Below are 20,579 nucleotides of genomic sequence, written 5' to 3' on the forward strand. Positions count from 1 at the left end.
GACCTCACTCCATGTGAGGAGAAGGCTCAAGACGATGGCCAGCTGCTGTCTTTCTGGGAAGTACAGGTCTCCTTGTGGATAAATGGTATTTGAATAAGCTCCTTTGAAGAGAGGCCTGAACTCACTGTGGACAGCAGATTACTTCCTATGGCTCCTCTGTCCATGGAATTCTTCTGGCAAGAATACTGGAGTGGGTTGCCATGCCCTCCTCCAGGGGATCTTCTTGACCCAGGCATCAAAACCACATCTCTTCCGTCTCCTGCACTGGCAGGCAGGTTCTTTACCACGAGCGCCACCTGGGAAGCTCCTGTCCCTACCACGGACTGGTCACATTAAACTACACTATCTCCTACTTAGGAGCCTTCTACTGAATTCTCAGCAGAAATACCAGGAGCACCTAATGAAAACAATGGACAGCATCTCAGAGGTGTGCGCTCATCTCCAGGGAGCTGCTGCGCATGCCTCACTTTCCTTCAACCTCTTCCACCCCCTCAAGGTGTCTGGGTGTCTGTTGGGCTGCATTCTAAGGGGTGGGGCTTAGGCAAGAGGAAACATGTTATAACTAGCTGGAGCTCACTCAGCTTCTTTTGAGACTGGTGTCTGTGTTTTGGGTCCCTTCCTGCCACTGATCTCTTCTCTCTCATTCCTCCAAAGAAGGAACAGGTGTGGCCAAAGGGACTTGGACCTCTTTCTGCTTGAGAGGACTAAGGGGGGTCCGGGGACTGGTGAGGCTGAGGTCCAAAGAAGCACACTAAGGTCCAGCCCAGCTCAAAAGCCAGGGGTCCTGGACCGCCGACGACAATGAATAACATACATCTGCTGGGAATGCGTCTCCTCTCATTTTAGGGCGGACGTGCTCACAATCCAGCATTCAGGAATCTCTCCATCAAGTTGACCAGTAACTGGAAACGCACCAGCAGAGACGTAACCTGGCTTTCGAACTGCACAGATGCTTCAGTGTTTTTCTGAGCAGCTAAGACAAAAAATTCCCTCAACAGGAAACAAAACCACCTTCCTGTATATTCAAGGAAGATTATAAAGTTTATCTACTAAATTGTGCCTTTGCCTGAATTAAAAGAATTCTTCCTATTCATTTCTTCTTTTTATAGCTGAAGCCTGTCTTATATCATTCTATATATGTATAAAGGATTGTGCTATTTCTACTAAAAAAATCATGTAACTGTAAGTGGAGATCAAGAAAATACAGATATATTTAGCTATAAGAGACTCAATTCTAGCCTGACAATCATTTTATACACACAACATACATACATATCCACATATGTACATATCTATTTCTTATTACTTCCCTGGTGGCTTTCCTGGTAACTCAGACAGTAGAGAGAGTCTGCCTGCAATGCAGGAAACCCGAGTTTGATCCCTGAATCAGGAAGATTCCCTGCAGAAGAGAATGGCAACCCACTCCAGTATTCTTGCCTGGAGAATTCCATGGACTGAGGAGCCTGCCAAGCTAAAGTCCATGGGGTCACAAAGAGTTGGACATGGCTGAACAACTCTTTCTTCCCTTAATACTAAAAATACGAAATATTTTGTGATATACTTTATTATATAGTTAAACAGGCAAATGTTTCTATGCAGGAAGATAGGATTATTTGAGACCTATAAGACATTTTAAAATAGGTTCCTTAAGAAAGTTTCTTCTTTGGGAAACTGAAAATGGTCAAAGAATAGCAAGGTGATGCCTATGAGGAGAAGCTTCTCTTAAATGCACTCATTTCTTGTCAGGGTACCAACAGGTCTAAGAAGCCATTTCCCTGCCTTTCATTTCGCTTGCTAATAGTCAAGACAATTCCCATTCTGTTTGTAACTGGAGTCTGTCCTGGTCCCGCATTTAATTAGTGACCTCTTCCCATTGAGCTTCAAAGCATTCCACTTGTGCCAAATGGATGGGTTCATCCAGAGCTAACTCTGATGACTGCATTTATTTATGAACAGACAAGCGTTTCCTCCCCAGAGTGCAAGCATTTCTGTAAACAAGCAGGGGCTTTGGATCCTTGGGAGATTCTTCTGCTGCTGAAAAGTGGCTGCCTTTCCTCCCCAACTGCTGTAAAATCTACCCATCTGTTGCCAGGCAGGCAGAAATGGTCTATTTCACACATTTCTGATGTTCATTTTGGGACAGAATAATTAGGATTAAAATATCTGGTTTAAATCCAAACCATATCTGTGTAATAAGAACTGTGTGAATCTCATTTTTTTTTTTTAAGTGCAACATGAACAATACTCAAGGGGAAAAAATGCCCTAAAGTTTTCAGAGGAGCCCAGCTCACACCTCTAAATTCTTTGGAAGGCAAATGTGGAAAAATAGAAAAGGCCATAGGAGGAGCTATAGCTTTCATCGTAGAAATCTATATATACTGCTTAGAAACATCAACACATATTTTAGAGACATTTGGGCTGGAACTAAAGACATGTATACGTGAATTTCATTTTAAGCTGTTAAGTGGACATTTGCTAATATATTAACATAACTACGGTACCTGCACACTGCTTCTGCATCGAAGTTTCGAGTCTGTCTGTGATCGATTACAATAATCTCATGATGTTTATCTAGAAAGCATTCCAGGGCTGACTCTGGAGTCCGAGCAATATTGCAGCTGTAACCGGCTCTGTCACAGGCCCACCAGAATCCATCACTCTGACTATCTTCCTTTGCAAAGATGAGCAAAACCTGAAACACACAGAAAAGAGGATCTTGACAGAAGTCATCATCCTTAGAGACGATTGGAAGCAGACCTACATGATACTGGTGGAGGATGCAGCCTCTGGAGAGAAGCCCCCTGGGTTCAAATCCCAGCTGGTCCCCTGCTTCCCGGGTGTCTCTGAACAAGGCAGGGCATCTTCAGCCTACAGCTTCTCCAATATCAGATGTGCTAAAAACAGTGCGAAGTAAGCGAGCTGGGAGGTCTGAGTGAGCACAGAAGACAAGCTCCACCACTGTTGGAGGTTGCTACCCATTTATAATTTCCTAAGTGGCTCTGTCTTCAAATGGACTGATCAGTAAAATGGTAACAGGCTCATCAACATAGGTTAGCCTGTGGTTCACATGCTCATGTATTTGGGGTCAGGGCAGTTGGGGTTTGCCTGAGGTACCTAGAGGCTGCCTCTCCGAACTTAGCACTGAAATCTTTATCCAGACGCAAAAAGGATGGAACTCAAAACATCCTCAAAAACTAACTGCAACACCCAGCACTTGCTGAATCTGGAAAGAACAATCATGAAATGTGAAGCTACTGGAGCTAAGGTGAGGAAGCAGGCCTCTTTTTCTTCACAGGAAAGTACAGCCCCACTCCCTGGAAAGAAGACGGCAGTGCTTACCACCACCCACGTGCCCTCATCATTCCCTGGGCTCTGGAACCCAGATGCCCTGGGGGCCACAATGCCAGAGATGGCCACACCAGCACCTGAGCTTGTTCATTTGTTTGTTTATGGTCTCTCTTCCCCACTAGAATGGAGTTCGGGGCAGGGAAGACCTGTCTGACTTGCTCCTGCTGTGACCCTGCCGGGCAGCACTTGGTACCTGAGTGACTGGATGACTGAGCACAGGGTTTCTGTAAAATAAAAGAGGGCTTTTACTGTCAACTGGAGTAAGACTACATCATGCAACAGACCGAATAAGAAGTACATATATTAATAATCTCAGGATAATGATAAGCATTTAACATTCTTCACCATTCAGTTCTCATTTAAACAATTACGAACAGAAGGGAAGTTTCTGGTCCTTTAAGCCCATAGTCAATACCAATCTTCATGATGAAAGGGTGAATGTGTTTCACTTAAAATCAGAAAGAAGAGAAATTGGTCAATAATTACCACTACATTTTAAAAAATCCTTCACTAACTGAAAACTGAAAATAAACAGAATAACGAAAATAACAGGATAATGACTCTCATGGACCCATCACCCAGTTTCAGCAGTAAGCCACTCCTGGCCAATGTGACCTCAATGCTTTCCCTACCCACTTTCCAACTCTTGTATTACTTTACAGCAAATCCCACATATTTCACCTGTATGTATCTATTAAAGAAAAAAAACTCTTTTCTAAAAAGAGAAAACCACAATACCATTTTATACCTAAGCCTCTCCAATAATCCTTTATCATTTAACATCTGAATGCATCATAAATGTCAGTTGTTCTACACTGCTTGAATCATTTCCTGTTTTCTCAAATACCGTGATTCCAGAAGAGAAATCATATTTTTAAGCATGATTTTGATATTTTCTTTTAGCACATGGCTTGAAATCACATGCCAGTAACACGTGAGGCAGCCACCCTTCTTCATGGCTCACTGTGGGCAAGGGTCCGTCAGTCCTCAGGCCAGGCTATCCCCCAGAACCTTCGCTACAGACCTACTCCTGGAAAGAAGTGGGAGGCAGCTCTTCCAAGAGAAGTGAGGGACGCAGCCTTCCGGATCTTGATAGTGAAAAGAAAGCCTTCAAATGGAACTGTTAACAATGGAGCTACAGTGAAAAAAATCAGGTAGAATAAATTGGTTAGTACAAAAAGTCACTGGCCTTTGACTTGATGTAGCTGTGGTATTAGCATGAGAAACTCAATATGCAAAGGCTAAACGTCAGGGAAGGTGACAGAACCTCTTGTCCCATCTGTCTGGCTGAATAATGATTGCTAAGCAAGAATCTCAACACTTTATATTTCCTTTCTACATTTATGCCTCAATATTTGACTAATGCTTCCCTGGTGGCTCAGTGGTAAAGAGTCCACCTGCAATGCAGGAGACATGAGTTTGACCCCTGGGTCAGGAAGATCCCCCAGAGAAGGAAATGGCTACCCACTCCAATATTCTTGCCTGGGAAATCTCATGGACAGAGGAGACTGACAGTCTATAGTCTACGGAGTTGCAAGAGAGTCGAACATGACTTAGCAACTAAACAACAACATTTGACTTATGCAATAAGAGCCTAACTGTATTCCCATAGTGGCCACTGATACAGGTACTAATCTCTGATGTCTTATGTGTCCTTAAAAGACTGGAGTGCTCCACTTTTGGAAAAATAATGTCATTATTCAAATATTATTGAGCACCTACTATGTGTAGACATGATTTTTTAATTGCTTAGAGTATGCTAACAAAATAAATATGACCTCTTGACCTCAAAAAACAGGCATAATAAATAAACAAATGATATGGAATGCTGAAAGTGGTAAGTGTTAGGTGAAACAGTAGAGGCTGCTGGGAGCAGTATTAAGTAGGGTGCTTAGGGTAAGCCCCACCAAGGAAGTGACATATGAGCAGATGCCCAAAGAAAATGGAAAAGTCAAAATGATCACTAAAGATAAATCATCCCACAAAGAGGGAACAGACCCACTGGTCCCTTCAGTGGGATGCATGGCTGATGCGTTCAAGAACTGCAAGGAAGCCAGTGTGACAGCGGAGAGGCCAAAAGAGAGGACAGGAAGTGGAGGTCACAGCAGAGGGCTTCCTTGTGTAATGCCTTGTAGCCACTTTGGGAAGTTATGCTGGATTTCACATGGAAACTTACCAACCAACTGAACATGTAGGGACTTGTATTAATCATGCCTTAAAATTTTTTTTATTTTATTTGGCTGTGTTGGGTCTTAGTTGCGGCACTCAGGATCTTAGGTGGCAGCATGTGAACTCTTAGTTGTGGCATGCAGGATCTAGTTCCCTGACCAGGGATCAAACCTGAGCCCCCTGCATTGGGAGTGCATAGTCTTAGCCAGGTTAACTTCTGCATTTCTAATGCTTTGATGTCTGGAGCCTTGCTGACCCTGGAGAGATGCCTAGAGAAAGCCAAGGACTTGCCTAGGAATGCATTTTCCATATGCAAACCAATCCGGAGTCGGCTCCTACCACCTCTACCACTCGCTAACCCTCTGGACTACTATCCGCCTGTCCTAAATCACTCCAGGGCCGGGTACCAGGCAACTAGGGACGGTCCTTCTGCCCAACACGTCTCCTGAGTGATTCAGCCAGTCACACCTGTCTACCCTGCCAGCCCTGCCTCACCGCTTCGCACAGAGAGCATAACCACAGCTCCTGACCACACTTTGGCCCTCACACTCCCTGCCTCCAACCGGCCTCTGTGCTTCCCTCTGTGGTCCTGCGTGGCCTGCCCCTCCTCTCAGAACTGTGAGGAATAAACTATCTTTCAATGACAGTCTCTCCTACTCTGTTGGCTTCACTCTACCTGATTAAAAATTAAAGTCTACATACCGAAACAAGAATTTTTATAAAAGTACTCACTAGAAAACTCTCTCTAGGTACTATTCAAAATTCTTTCCATTTATAAAAGATTAATTCAGAAAGATTACTTTTCAATGATTCAATTCCTAAGCAAAATGAAAATCTATGGCAATTAAAATATATATACATATATTTTAAAGTACTATAGCCGTGACATTGTTGTTAAGGTCTGCCTATCTGGAAAATTCTATTTTCTCTAGGAAGACGGCATAGCCAAAGTTATACTCTCTGCCCCTATCTCCTAGGCCACAGCTGGGCTAATAATGTTGTTTTGGGGAATTTGAAATTTGAACAGAGAGACACAGAGGCTGAGAATCAGGACCCATGGGCCATTAATATAGAGAGATTGAAGGAAAAACCGCAAGTTCCTTCTGTCAAAATACTCAGAAATGGCTCACTGCCACCCTTTCTAAACCATGGCTTTCAACTCTTCCTTGGATTCTGGGGGAAAAAATACACTAATACATTTCTTATTCATTTACTATTTTGTGAAAGGCAACTGTTACTCCAAACCAAAGAATGCAACCCCTAAAAAACCTTATGTGATATAGTCCCTCTTCAAACTTATCATTTTATGTATCAGTATTTAGTTTCTTGTTAAACACGTCAATGTGGAAATGTTTACCGACCATTCATTGAGGCAAATCCCTTAAAGTGATTTTTAAAGGGATGATTATTAAATGATTTTTATGATTAAAATGATTTTTACAAAATAATTAACGAAAGCATATAGCCGAACTTGGGACTTCCCTGGCGATCCTCCACCTTCCAATGCAGAGAGCTCCCTGACCAGGGAGCTAAGATCCCACATGCTGCAAAGTGTGGCCAAAAAATGAAAATTAAAAAAAGCATATTGCTTTTTATTTATAGAGTAAAAGTAAACTCACTCTCACCTACTCTAAATAGTATGTGGAACGTTCCTTTGAAGAATACTTTTGTTGATCTATCGCCTAAGATATAAGAACTGGGAGTCAGAAGCTGACAGAGACAACTAGAGTCCAGTGTCTGCCCCCAGGACCAAGCTGGGGACACGTTCAGGTAAGCAGATAAGCACGAGGGATGCAGTACTAGCCGGTGGCCAAAGACAGAGCGTGGGCACGGCATCCAGGGAAGGAATCCCCGCGCAGCAGAACGGGAAGAAGGAAGCAGTTTTGTTACACCAACCTCACTGTGCTGTTGCAAACACAGCAAAAGAGAAGAAGACTGAAAGCAGCCCTGTAGTGAAGCCTGGGACAAGGAGGAAACGTCTTCCTCTGGAGCAGGTCTTGGCCAACTTGGGTTTGTCCAGGATCGGAACACATACACAGGCAGCGCCCACTCTGCACGGTAGCGCCAGATCATACAAATGGCCATGCGAAGCAAACTGAATGAAGAACGGTCACAACTACTTTCTATGACATTTAGAAACTTTGTCAAAACATACAAAACCTTTATTATTGGTTATAAATGTACAGGGAAATGAAAAATGTAAAATTAACACTTATTCAGTGCACTTTCTTTGAAACATTAGAAACTGAGACTCTGAAGTTTTTTTTCAGCTTACTGAGTAGTTTGAACAGTGCTTGCTTTCCTCCAGCTGTATAAATTATATGAGCCTCTTTATGCCTTGGTGAATTATAAACTCCTAAGTTTGGATAAACTTCCAACATTTTATCCTCTGTACTTTCAATGTCATGAAATGTCCCCAGAGTTCCTTTAATTAATGTGCAGTTTTCTGTTGGCATCACTTCATCTGTGATATTTCATCCTTTTCGTCACAACCACTTTCTTCACTTAGCTCAATGAACTTGCGTTGAGACTAACTTCCCATGGCTACACCCTGGAATATCTCACTGGCAGGAGTGAGCTTTCTCCTGCCAGCCAGCTTTCTCCTCTAACTCCATTTACACTGCCATTCACGTCTAGCATTATCACCTTCCACTTCTTTACTATGCTTTCATTTTGGGCGGCTAACTTCCTCTTTCAATCATCAGCTTTTGTGTAATGTCAGGTAGGTTATCACAGAGAAATAAAGGGGCACACTTTGCTTTAACAGAGACTGTGAAACAAGCCTCGAGATTGGCACCGTCCAGGCTGCACATCTGTCTCTGATCACGCTGCATGTTTGTAATTTCTGTAATGACTTGTGGACTGAAGAACTATCAGAAAAGTTTGTAGCAACTTCATGCAATTATCACAGTTCAAACACCAACGTGACTGCAATCTTTGTGACCAGGCATACACAACCTAGTCTGTGTATACTGACACTGTGCAAAGTGAAGGCTACTTGTGTGTGCTGTGTGCTCAGTCGTGTCCGACTCTTTGTGACCCCATGGACTGTACCCCGCCAGGCTCCTCTATCCATGGGGATTCTCCAGGCAAGAACACTGAAGTGGGTTGCCATGCCTTCCTCCAAGGGATCTTCCTGACCCTGGGACTGAACCCACGTCTCTTGTGTCTCCTGCATTGCAGGCCGATTTTTCATCTGCTGTGCCATTGGGGTATGGCTTTTCAAATGTAACAATGAAAACCTCAGACTGTCAGGCTGGGCCTCCCTGTATTTCTACCTACATTTTTTGGAATTGCAAAGTTTAAATCATCTTTCAACCCAAGCCAGATTGATGAAGTAATGGATAACCCAGGGCAGGGTCCAGAGAATAAGTGCGGGGGGTCTGGTGTAAGAGATTGCAGAGGGGTAGCAGCCAGACTGCAGGTGACCTGGGGGGTGTCCTAGAGGCAATGACAGGGGGACTATGACTCTCAGGAGTTTTCAGGGCAGGAAGGGACTCTGGGGGTGACCCACCATCACCTATTCAACAGATGAGGGCAGCAACTCCCCTGATCAAAGCAGTTGCAGAGCTAGACCCGTAATCCCCAGCTCCTCCTTCAGTAATCCTTCTGATGTCCCTGGGCTGTGTTGGAAGTATTATAACCATTCCTTTGACATGTTTTATCAAGAAGGTCTGAAAAACTATCTTTCTAAGGATAGCAATAAGCTGTCTTTCACAGTTAAATGAGAATGAAACTATATAATTACAAAAAAGATGAAAAAAAAAAAACCCTAACTTTTCTTTAACTTGCAGACAGTGTACATTTTCATCATTATTAGTGTTTTTTCTAGAAAGGATATGCCTCAATTCAGTTGAGTTCAGTCACTCAGTCGTGTCCGACTCTTTGCAACCCCATGAATCACAGCACGCCAGGCCTCCCTGTCCATCACCAACTCCCGGAGTTCACTCAGACTCACATCCATCAAGTCAGTGATGCCATCCAGCCATCTCATCCTCTGTCGTCCCCTTCTCCTCCTGCCCCCAATCCCTCCCAGCATCAGTCTTTTCCAATGAGTCAACTCTTCGCGTGAGGTAGCCAAAGTACTGCAGTTAATCCCAGGGCTGATCTCCTTCAGAATGGACTGGTTGGATCTCCTTGCAGTCCAAGGGACTCTCAAGAGTCTTCTCCAACACCACAGTTCAAAACCATCAATTCTTCAGCTCTCAGCCTTCACAGTCCAACTCTCACATCCATACATGACCACAGGAAAAACCATAGCCTTGACTAGACAGACCTTTGTTGGCAAAGTAATGTCTCTGCTTTTGAATATGCTATCTAGGTTGGTCATAACTTTCCTTCCAAGGAGTAAGCATCTTTTAATTTCATGGCTGCAGTCACCATCTGCACTGATTTTGGAGCCCAAGAAAATAAAGTCTGACACTGTTTCCACTGTTTCCCCATCTATTTCCCATGAAGTGATGGGACCGGATGCCATGATCTTCATTTTCTGAATGTTGAGCTTTAAGCCAACTTTTTCACTCTCCACTTTCACTTTCATCAAGAAGCTTTTTAGTTCCTCTTCACTTTCTGCCCTAAGGGTGGTGTGATCTGCATATCTGAGGTTATTGATATTTCTTCCAGCAATCTTGATTCCAGCTTGTGTTCCTTCCAGCCCAGAGCTTCTCATGATGTACTCTGCATATAAGTTAAATAAGCAGGGTGACAATATACAGCCTTGACGAACTCCTTTTCCTATTTGGAACCAGTCTGTTGTTCCATGTCCAGTTCTGTTGCTTCCTACATGTCTCCAAATGGATTGTCAATGTCCACAATTAAACATCTAATTTTCAGAATACTTGGTTTGGCTTTAAGCAAAAGCCAGGGAACAAGGAGCTCCTAAGAGTAGACCACGTGGATAAGTGGTCACTGAACAACTGGCCAATGTGATCATAGGTGGGGTCGATTCATTTGGAGACAACAGTTTGGGAGCTTTCCTTAAATGTCCCTAGGAACGTGATGCTCATATACTTTGTTTAATACATCTTTTTGGTTATCTGATGTTGACTAAACTCCGAAATTTGTGTATACTGGAACTATGCAAAGTGAGGGCTTTTTCAGGTAGCTATAGTTTGATGAGAATTTAAGGGCCAGCCATGATATTGAAAGGACTTTAAATACACTACCTCATTTAGTAACCCTTTCACAAATCTTTCTTTGGAGGTGGGCATCATCCCCACTTACAGATGTGGGAACTGAGGTGTGGAATGGTTAAGACACACACCCAAGTCAGCAGCTAACAAGATCTGAAGTGTGGTTGACCTGACCCTCAAGCTTATAATAATCATAAGTAACATGCTCTGTTTTTACCCCTAAAATACTGGACCCTAACAACTAAAGTCACTAACAACTCTGTGGTTCCATGAAACTGGCTGGGTAGAGGACACGACTTGGTGCCAGCAATCAGGACAGACAGGAGAGAAGACGCTAACCACAGGGAGTTAGTGAATCTGAACATTTCCATCACTCCATCACTTAATGTATCAAGATCAGCTTCCCACAAGGCCAGAGGATTGCCAGATAAAGTCTCCAATATATAATGGTTCCAGGGGGAAAAAATAAAATCCATGTCCACACAATATGGAAGTATAAGTTTTAAAGGAAACTGCTGTCTTGCTGGGAGAATGCTCAGGTCACAGCAGTCAGGATCTGCTTCCAAGGCCAGCTGGAAGGCTCAGTCTGAGGGGTGGGGGCGGCAACAGCCTAAGCAGAAATAATTCCACACACTGGAAAGTGAATACACTCCAGGCATTGATGAAGGAAGGGCCTCTTGGTTTCCAGATGGTACCAGTTGATAAAAATCTATTGCCTCATAATATTCCCTCTACTTTTCTTTTTTGCTAAGACTGGAAAACATGCCCTGCCATGAGTCACAGGCATTCACCCAGGAGAGCTGTCCTCTACAACTCTGCAAGGCACATCTACCCACTCCACCCCAGTAGCGCTCCACCAGCCCACATCACACTGCCTGGCCACCACATGGGAGCAAATCCCCTCCAGTGACCTCAGAAAAGCACCCTCCAAAGCAACCACATCCTGGAATATGCTTGTCAAGTAAGTTCCTCCCAAGTCCTACGGGCTCCAGCTGACACAGTTAACATTTTCAGCAAGGCAGTGAAATTACAGAGCAGGTATTTTTTTTCTCCAAGAAATAAAATGTAAAAACTAAGGTTCTAGGCCCTTTCTAAGACGGTTGCAATGACAGTATCAGAAGCACAAGAACACTTGATTGGATATCCCTGCCCTTCCAGTGAGAATGTAAAAGACAATAAAAAAAACCAGCCAGACTCCCTGGGCGGTCAGTGGTCATCCTGTGGCTCCCTTCTTCCCGACAACACCTGCTGTGGAGTCTTGAGCATGTGGACTTGAACTGGATGGATCAGTGCCTAAAATTATGCTTGAATGAGACCCAGGAGTAAAGGCATCCTTGGTTCTAAGTTGAGCTTATTTTTTAAAAAAGAGTTTTCTTCATTATTCCGCCCCTCATTCAGAGAGGGACTCTTGACTACTTTTAGCTGCTGTCACAGGGCCCAAACTCATGGGACAGGAACCAGGCAGGTACATGGTACCACTGGGAACATCCCACCTCTTATGCTGGCTGATGGATTCACAGCATTTATTTTATTAGTTACTATATTTCATAGCTTATGAGCACAAATTTAAAATGTTTTATTATGCTTTAACATACCAAATGTCAGTCAAAACTTACAGACAACTGAGGCTATTATAGAATATTTAAATACTGCAAAGGACTACATCATACTTCAGAGGACAGAAATATAGTATACTTGAGACTTTGTTACAAAATTTGACTGCTAAGCAAACATATTAAAAATAATTTAAGGAAAACCACTAAAGTAGGAGCCTAACTTAAACCTTCTAAAACAGAGACAGTAAAAGGTAATTCTGAAAACCATTTTAACAAATAGTAGAAACAAGGGGAAAAGGGTAATAAAATAGAAAATACAAAAGAAGACTAATTATATCAGTAAGCACACTCAATGTAACCAGATTAAACTTACTTATTAAAGTTAGTTTAGCAGAATAGGTTTTAGAAAAATAAAACTATGTGTTCCGTATAAGAGGGATATTTAACATAAAGTTATAAATAAAAATGACAGTGAAAAGATAGAAAAAGATATATCAGGAAAATATTAACTAAAGAAAGCTGGTCCAACCATATTACCAACAAATAAAATATAAATTAAGGTAGAAGTTTAAAGAGGGACAATATATAAAAGCAAGAGTTACCAAGAACATACATAAATCTAGAACTTGGATACAGATTAACGTGGCAGATTCAGAACATCAGAAAATATTTTAAAAAATATTGAGGCTACTGACATAGCCATTACAACAGAAACTGACGGAACACAAAAAGTTAAGATAGAAGTGGTTTGAATAGCGTCATTAATAAAGGTGAATTAATTTCACAGATACAGAAGCCTGTCTTCCAGAAACAGGAATATATCTTCTTAAAAGTTTTATGTGGAAAACTTAATAACTGGCTATATTACTTACTGGCTGCCAAACAAGTTGCAACAAGTATCAAAGAATCAGTAACAAAGGTATCAGGTGATAATTCAGTGGAGCAAGGAATAGTCATTTCAACAAATAGAGCAAGAATAATGGGGCTTCCCAGGTGGCTCAGTCAGTAAAGAATTTGTCTGCAATGCAAGACACCCAGGTTTGATTCCTGGGTTGGGAAGATTCCCTGGAGGAGGAAATGGCTACTCACTCCAGTATTCTTGCCTGGAGAATCCCCTGGACAGAGGAGCCTGGAGGGCTACAGTCCATTAGGTCCCAAGAGTTGGACATGACTTAGCAACTAAACCACCACCACCATCTGGTCAATATGGAGAGGGAAAGAGCCTTAACCTCTTTATTACACCATACATAAAAGTGAACTTGAGTTATAAATCTAAATTAAAATTTAACAATAAAGTTTCCAGAAGAAAACAAGTAATCTTCAACCTGGTATTAAAAATTCTTAGAACACAGAACCAAAAAAGGAGTGAGAAATTAGACTACATCAAAACTAATATTTTTGTTCAAAATCTAAATTTATGAAAATGAAAAGAAGAGCCACGGTTTAGAAGAAAATATTCTCAAAATCTGACAGAGGACTTGGATAAGAATACGTAAAGAATTCCCACAATGCAGTAATTTTTAAAAAGTCAACCCAAATAAAAAGGAGCCGAAGTTAACTAAACATTCATAGAAGATTTTTCAAATGGTCAAGCAGCAAATTAAAAATCGGCCCAACATTATTAGTCATGGAGAAATGCAAATTAAGTTACCGTAAGTCAGTACTACTCACCTAGTAGATGAGCTAAAATTAGAAGACTGAAACATATATTACCAAGGATTTGGAGTAATCAGAACTCACATTGCTTATAGGAGTGTAAAATGGTACAGCTTTAAGAAAAGATCTGGCTATATCTTATAAAACTAAACACAGATCTGGATATCTTATAAAACTAAATATACTTGTTATGAAGGTTCAAGAGGACATTAGGCAAACAGTAAAAGGCATTCAGATTGGGAAGAAAGTAGTAATGATGTGATTTTGTATATAGACAATCTTAAAAAATTCACAAAAATGTAAAAGCTAATAAGTTCAGCAAGATTTCAAGGTACAAGATCAATATACAAAAATAAATTTTGTTTCTACACATTAGCAATGAACAACCCAAAATGAAAGTAAGGAAACAATTCTATTTGCCATAGTACCAAGTAAATAAAATATTTAAGGAATAAATGTAACAAGAATAGGAAACACATTCACTAAACACTACAAGACAGTGATGAAAAAATTAAAGAAAATCTAAATAAATGGAAAAACATATTAATGGATTAGAAGAGAAAATGGTTAATATAGCAATAGTCCCCAAACTGATCTACAGATTTATTGCAATCACTATCAAAATCCCAGCTGGTCCTCCCCTCCCCAAATTCACAAGCTGGTCTTGAAAATGGTATGAAGATACAAGGGACTCAGCAAAAACAATCTTAAAAAATAAGAAAGGGGATTCACACTTCAAAGCTACAGAAATCAAGGCAGTGTGTACAGACATATATCAACGAAATAGACTTGAGAATCCAGAAATAAACCCTCACAATTAAAACCACAAGATTTTAGGAAAAGGAACCAAGACAACGCCATGGCGGAGGGAATATTCTTTTTAACAAATGCTGCTGCACAACCAGACATCCATATGCAAAAGAATGAAGCCCTACCTCACACCATATACAAAAATTAAGTCAAAATGGATCACAGAGCTAACTATAAGAGGTAAAACTATAAAACTCTTGGAAGAAAACAAAGGAGTAAATCTTTGCTACCTTAGATTAGGCGATAGATTCTTAGGTATCACACTAAATGATGAAGAAAAATTTCAAAATGATGACTACTGCCTGATGCTTTTCAAATAAAATTTAAGGTATTCAAAACAAAGTGTTAATGGATACATAGATATGCAGAAGAAATACACAAATACCTATCATAATCAATCTCCAAATAGTGGTTACTTTTAAGGAAGAGAGAGGAGGGCAAAGGGAAAAAATAGAGTTTATAAAGTATCTGTAATCTCTTGTTTCTAAAATGAGCTCAAACAAATAGGACATCCTTGATAAAATAAATTTATCATACGTGATAAAATTTGCATATTTGATAAAATTGGTTATGGGGATACACATGTACTTTTATGAATATTTGAAACACTTTACATTTTAACAAACATAACAAAATAACAGTATTTTAAAAGAATGAGATGTCCTTATCATGAGCATTCATTGCCAGTACAGCACAGGGTAAAAAATGAAGGTAAATTACATTAACTGATCTGAAACCACACAAATTCCAAGAAAGAGTCTGGATATTACTTTGGGAATAAATACTGATATCAGAACCTTTGTCACTGCCTTTATTCAAAATGGACTACAAAGTCCCATGCCCTTAGGATGAATACTGGAATTTTCCACTTGTTTGTATTCTATATAAATAGTTGGGGCTTATGTTTATTTTAATAAATTCTCACTCCCTCTCTCTCTGCTCCTAAATTTGTTTCATCCAATTTTCCCAAGCTTAAATCTCTTGTTTCACTCCCCCTGCCCCAGATTTGCATTTCCTTTTCCAAGAAACACTAAATTATTTTCTTTTCCAATCGCTCATAAATCAAACAACACATTTCTCTGGTTGGTTTTTCACTTTCATCTACATGTTAATTGGTTTGTTTACATGTTTCCTGCATCTTTACTTGTCCGAAGTGCAGAACAAACTGGTGTTAAAAAGCGACAGTTTCACAAGGAGAAAGGTGGCCCACATAGGCCTTACCAGGAAGATGCAGACACAGATGAGGACTTAACACGCCCCTCTCAGACCTGTTTCCCACAGGGCGCCCGTGACGCCGGAGGGGCTGTGGGGAGGACACAGTTGCTGTCACAGTTAGAGGGAAGTTAGTGCGCAGGTGCTGGCCCTTCTCTCCCCGTAGATGGTAGCCTTGGTATCTAAGAGCCCAGTAGGCTGCCTGGCCCAAGACACACAGGACAACAGATATCACCCCTGAGCACCTTCCGCTGCCAGGCAGGTGTCCCAAGCACTTGATGGTTATTTCACTGAACTTAGGAAGCTCATCATTTCCTAAGAGGGAGGCATCACCATCTCCACTTTACAGACTTCTTTACTGGGTAGAGAAGTGAAGCAATACATCCAAGGTCACACAGCTGGAAAGGGCAGAACCAGGGTTCCCATCTAGCTGCGGCTCATGGCAAAGCCTGCCCTTTACCGCTCATGGCTTCTTCTCTTTCCAGCTGCAGGAGCGGCATGTAGAATAGACACGTTTTTTTTGGTGAAGCATTTTTGTTCCTTACAACACACCATGCAATCAATTTACCTATTATATTATACTCCAAATGGGGCAGTATTTTCTTCAAGAAAACAATCTGATATGTCAAGTATGACATTAATAAAAACCAGCGTTTGCACACAGACACACACACAGACACACACAGACACACACACACACACACACACACACACCATGTATGGATGCCTGGGTGTGCATCTCACAGCAAGGGTGGCATCTGCTGTAGATGAGGCGAGCCCCTGAGATGGGGCTTCTATAACTACTTGCTCTGCAAACCGAGCCCCTAAGAGGAACAGAGGTGTACCTGGATAGGATCCTGTGTCAATCTCATGGGCCCGATGCGTACCTCCGCAGAAGAAACCTGCTAAAAAAATAAAAGAAAAAAGCACGTGAGATGTGTCGAGTCACAAGCTACAAGAATTGACACATTCTTCCTGATACTGGATATTATATCATGCTCCTTTGCCGCTAAATAAAAGGATCCAATTTAATGACATGGAGACAGTTGCTAAAACATTCTGTACAATACAGCTGATTTTGTAAAAGTACACATACATTTATATGCCTTGAAATGTCTGAGAGGATATATCCCCAAATGCTAAGTGGTGGGATTTCAGGTTATTTTTCTTTTAAGTGTATGGCTTTTTACAATAAGCACTTATTATTCTTTATTCTATGAGAGAAAAAACTCTGATTATTTACTGAGCACCTGCTATGCTGCATATGATGCCAGGTTGTTACTCCTCTGAAATTTCTAAAGAATAAAAATTTCTCTCATATGTGGAAGCTAAAGCATTTCGATGGTTTTAACAGCTTTTCCCATATTTAGATCTTATTTTTTATCTTCATGTTTTAATATAAGGAATAAACAGCTCACTCTTATCTGTGTTGATCATGACTAAATTATTCATTTCAGTTGCACTTCCTCAAATAAACTGAGTAACCCCACACCATGACCACAAGAAGCTGAACTCTGCCCCACGACTCTAGGAACGAGCTTAGGTGTTCACCGGCCCACACCATCTAATTGCCTTTGGCTGCAAGCAGAGACCAGATACGTATCTTCATTTTAAACTACTGGATTGAAGGTTCTGCCTCACCTCCATGGATCCAGATTTGTTTTTCTCTAAGAGGCTGCAGTCATTCTGCCTCCGCTTAGCTGCGTTTCCTGCAATCAACACACTAGGTTGGCTCCCGTGAGTTGGATGGGACACCTTCAGAGTTCATAGGACCAGAGACGCCACAGGGACCCAATGGTCAGGGGAGGCTTTATCAAGTAAATGATAAGGCAGAACTTTCTTTAAATTAGACTTTGAAGACTAAATACTTCCCTTTCAGGCCCTTTAACTTTCGGTGAGCATGGTGTGAATCTTCTCCAACACCTGACCATGAAATGCCAACATTCTACAGTCCACGGGGTCACAAAGAGTCGAACATGGTTGAGTGACTGAACTGAACTGAAGCAAAGCAACATCCTGCAAGGCATCTATACTGATACCCATGCCCAGCATACGTGTGCAGCCCCAGAATTCCACTGGGAGAGGAGCGTCACCAGGGTTCCTGCATCAATGGGACTCTGGCCCCCCATGCAGCTTCACCCTAAGAGCAGTTTTGCTTGTTTTTGGTCTAAAAACAGACATGCCTCTTCAAAAATAGTGCAACTGCCAGAATCCTAAAAAGTTAATGACTAAGAAGTGAAACCAACTTGGTACAGACAGATGGATCTGATTGATAACCTAAGCTACCTCTGCACTCTCTGTGATGTCTGCTGGGTAGACTGCCTCTACCACACACAGGCGCCCCTACCCCTAACCCCCCCAACAAGGCCTCCTGTGGTTGCTCCAGCAAAACTGGCCCTGAAGAGGGATGCCCAGGGACGGAAGATAGATAAAGTGAGAAATCAACAAGAGTTTAAAAGGAATAAAATAAAAAGTGACTCACTTTGGAAGGCTAAGGGATTGAGGGAAGAGCAGAGACTGCCCCCTAAACGGACACACGCGTACATACTCTGAAGGAACCAAGATGTGCGTGAGGTCATTAAATGGGCCATCTTCAACTCTGCCAGGAAAGCACGTGAAGACTGTGGGAGCCCCATGGCCCCCAGCCCTGAGCTGAGCCCTTACGTGTGAGCAACCTTGGCAGGAGGCAGGCCGCAGCCACTGAGCAACTGCACAGAGATTCAGGAGCAACCCTCAACCTAGAAGATCTTTTTCCTGCTGTCATATAGGAAAGGCCCTCCAGCTTTCTCCGGAGCCACAAGAGTTCCCTGCCTGCATCCAGCATGATAACCTTGACCTGACCCAGGTCGGCTGGAGGCTGGCACGTGAGGCCGAGCCTGGCAGCGTTGCTGAGCCCCCTCCAAGGCTTCTCTCTCCCATCTCCACCCAGCTCCACCCCCAGCCCCACGTCCCTGGGCCGCCTCCCTGGGAACACAGGTCGCCCTCGGCACCAGCCTGGGGGCCTCCGCTTCTGTAGCCGACGTCTGTGTAGCCGAGCCAAGATTCTCTACTTTGGAGATTGAACTGTGAGTTGACTACAGAAACACAGATCCTCAATTAGCATATTAGCTCTGATTCCAGGAAGTCACCACATTTGCCAAGGACACAGAAGCAAGAAGGAGGCTGGGGTCATGGGTATTACAATTCCAGCTCTGGAGAGCAGAGGAGGAAGAGAGGAGAGACACACTTCCTAGCCACCTTGACCACGAGCTCTCCCCTCAGCCTCACGAGGAAGCTCTGCTGGCCAATGGTGCGCTCCTAAGCGACCAATATTAACAGTGTGTCAAATACGCGTATGCACACATGTGAGTGCACAGTCACTTACATACATACATGTAGACATGTAGCAGGGTCACCAGTTCACATTCAGATGAGTTGGCTCTTCAGGAAAAAAGAAAAGTCCTATTTTGTAGCATTTGCTGATTCTATGGAAATGGCAATCCACTCCAGTATTCTTGCCTGGAAAATCCCATGGACAGAGGAACCTGGTGGGCTACAGTCCATGGGGTCGCAAGAGTCGGACATGACTTAGCGACTAAACCAACCACCATGGTGTAAATACTTTCACCTTGGCTGTAATCAAACCAGTAACCTAGGTCCCTGAATATGCAACTGGGAGTATACCTTTTCATTCCGAGAGGGTCTGTGAGAGACACTCTTTCAGACTTGGCTGATGTGCCCATTTCTATCATTGGCTTTTGTTGGAAAGTTCAGTAAGATACAAAATTCTGATTGGTAGACATTTCGCTTTAGGCTTTGAGGTTGAGAGAAACAAGATCATCTTTCTGGCTTTGAAGGTGGGGAGACCAAAGACTCTGATGCTGGGGAAGATTGAGGGCAGGAGAAGGGGATGACAGAAGATGAGATGGTTGGATGGCATCACTGACTTGATGGAGATGAGCTTGAGCAAGCTCCAGGAGTTGGTGAGGGACAGGGGAGCCTGGTGTGCTGCAGTCCATGGGGTTGCAAAGACTCGGACATGATTGAGCAACTTAATGACAACAACAAAGATCGAAGAAGGCTTCATGAAAACAAGTGGGTCATGGATGAGAAGAAGAGACCAGGATTGGGAGAGGAAATTCCAGACATAGGGAACAACGAAAGCAGGCACAGAAGCAAGAATGCAAAGATGCTTGTGGGGAAGACAACACGGGTCTAGAGAAACTGGATTACAGAGCACGACAGGGAAGACTATGTTGGGGTCAGATCTTTAAAAGGATTTTGGAAAGGAAATCCCTTTTGATTCTGTAGGCACCAACCACGCGGCAGGCTTTTGAGTGGAGAATTACCAGGATCAGATTTATGAATTGGGAGGAAAAAAAGAAAAGTTTGGTTTTCCCACTTTCTGGATAGTCAAGCACAGAGATTTCGCAAACACAAAGACACTGCTATGAGTAGGAATTACAGCAGTGAAAACAAGTGGGGAAAATGCACCACAATGATTAAGAAAAAAATAATTACCCCCAGTCCCTGCACGGCTTGGACTCATTTCAAAGGAGAGGGAACACCCAAGAAGAAAACCAGATGGTGCAGGGCAAACAGATGAGAGACTGAGTCTGGGAAAAAATCAAGGCCGTTCACATGGCCCGACCGTCACCATAGCACACTCTCTGCCGCGGGCATCCACAGTTCTCGGTAGCCTCAGGAATTGCGTTAA

The 20,579-nt window shown here is 42.5% G+C and overlaps 1 protein-coding gene across 10 annotated transcripts in view; it reads right to left on the bottom strand.

Moving 5' to 3' along the window:
• Positions 1–20,579, bottom strand: part of PDE8B (phosphodiesterase 8B) — a 298,935-nt gene that overhangs the window by 96,179 nt on the left and 182,177 nt on the right. For 8 of the 10 annotated variants that reach the window (XR_015135515.1, XM_086323153.1, XM_086323157.1 and 5 more), the window contains 2 exons: positions 16,729–16,788; positions 2,502–2,692 (listed from right to left, as the gene is read on the bottom strand). Coding sequence is in view for 9 of the 10 variants with exons in the window: in XM_086323153.1 (XP_086179279.1) it covers positions 2,502–2,692; positions 16,729–16,788 (251 nt within the window). In the remaining variant the exon portion in view is untranslated. The remainder of the gene's footprint in view (positions 1–2,501; positions 2,693–16,728; positions 16,789–20,579) is intronic. The other 2 variants (XM_086323152.1, XM_086323151.1) reach the window with 1 other exon arrangement.

This window comes from Bos grunniens, chromosome 10, assembly GCF_055505025.1.
Source record: "Bos grunniens cultivar Pamir isolate PY7600 chromosome 10, Bosgru_T2T1.0, whole genome shotgun sequence".
Classification (NCBI taxonomy): domain Eukaryota; kingdom Metazoa; phylum Chordata; class Mammalia; order Artiodactyla; family Bovidae; genus Bos; species Bos grunniens.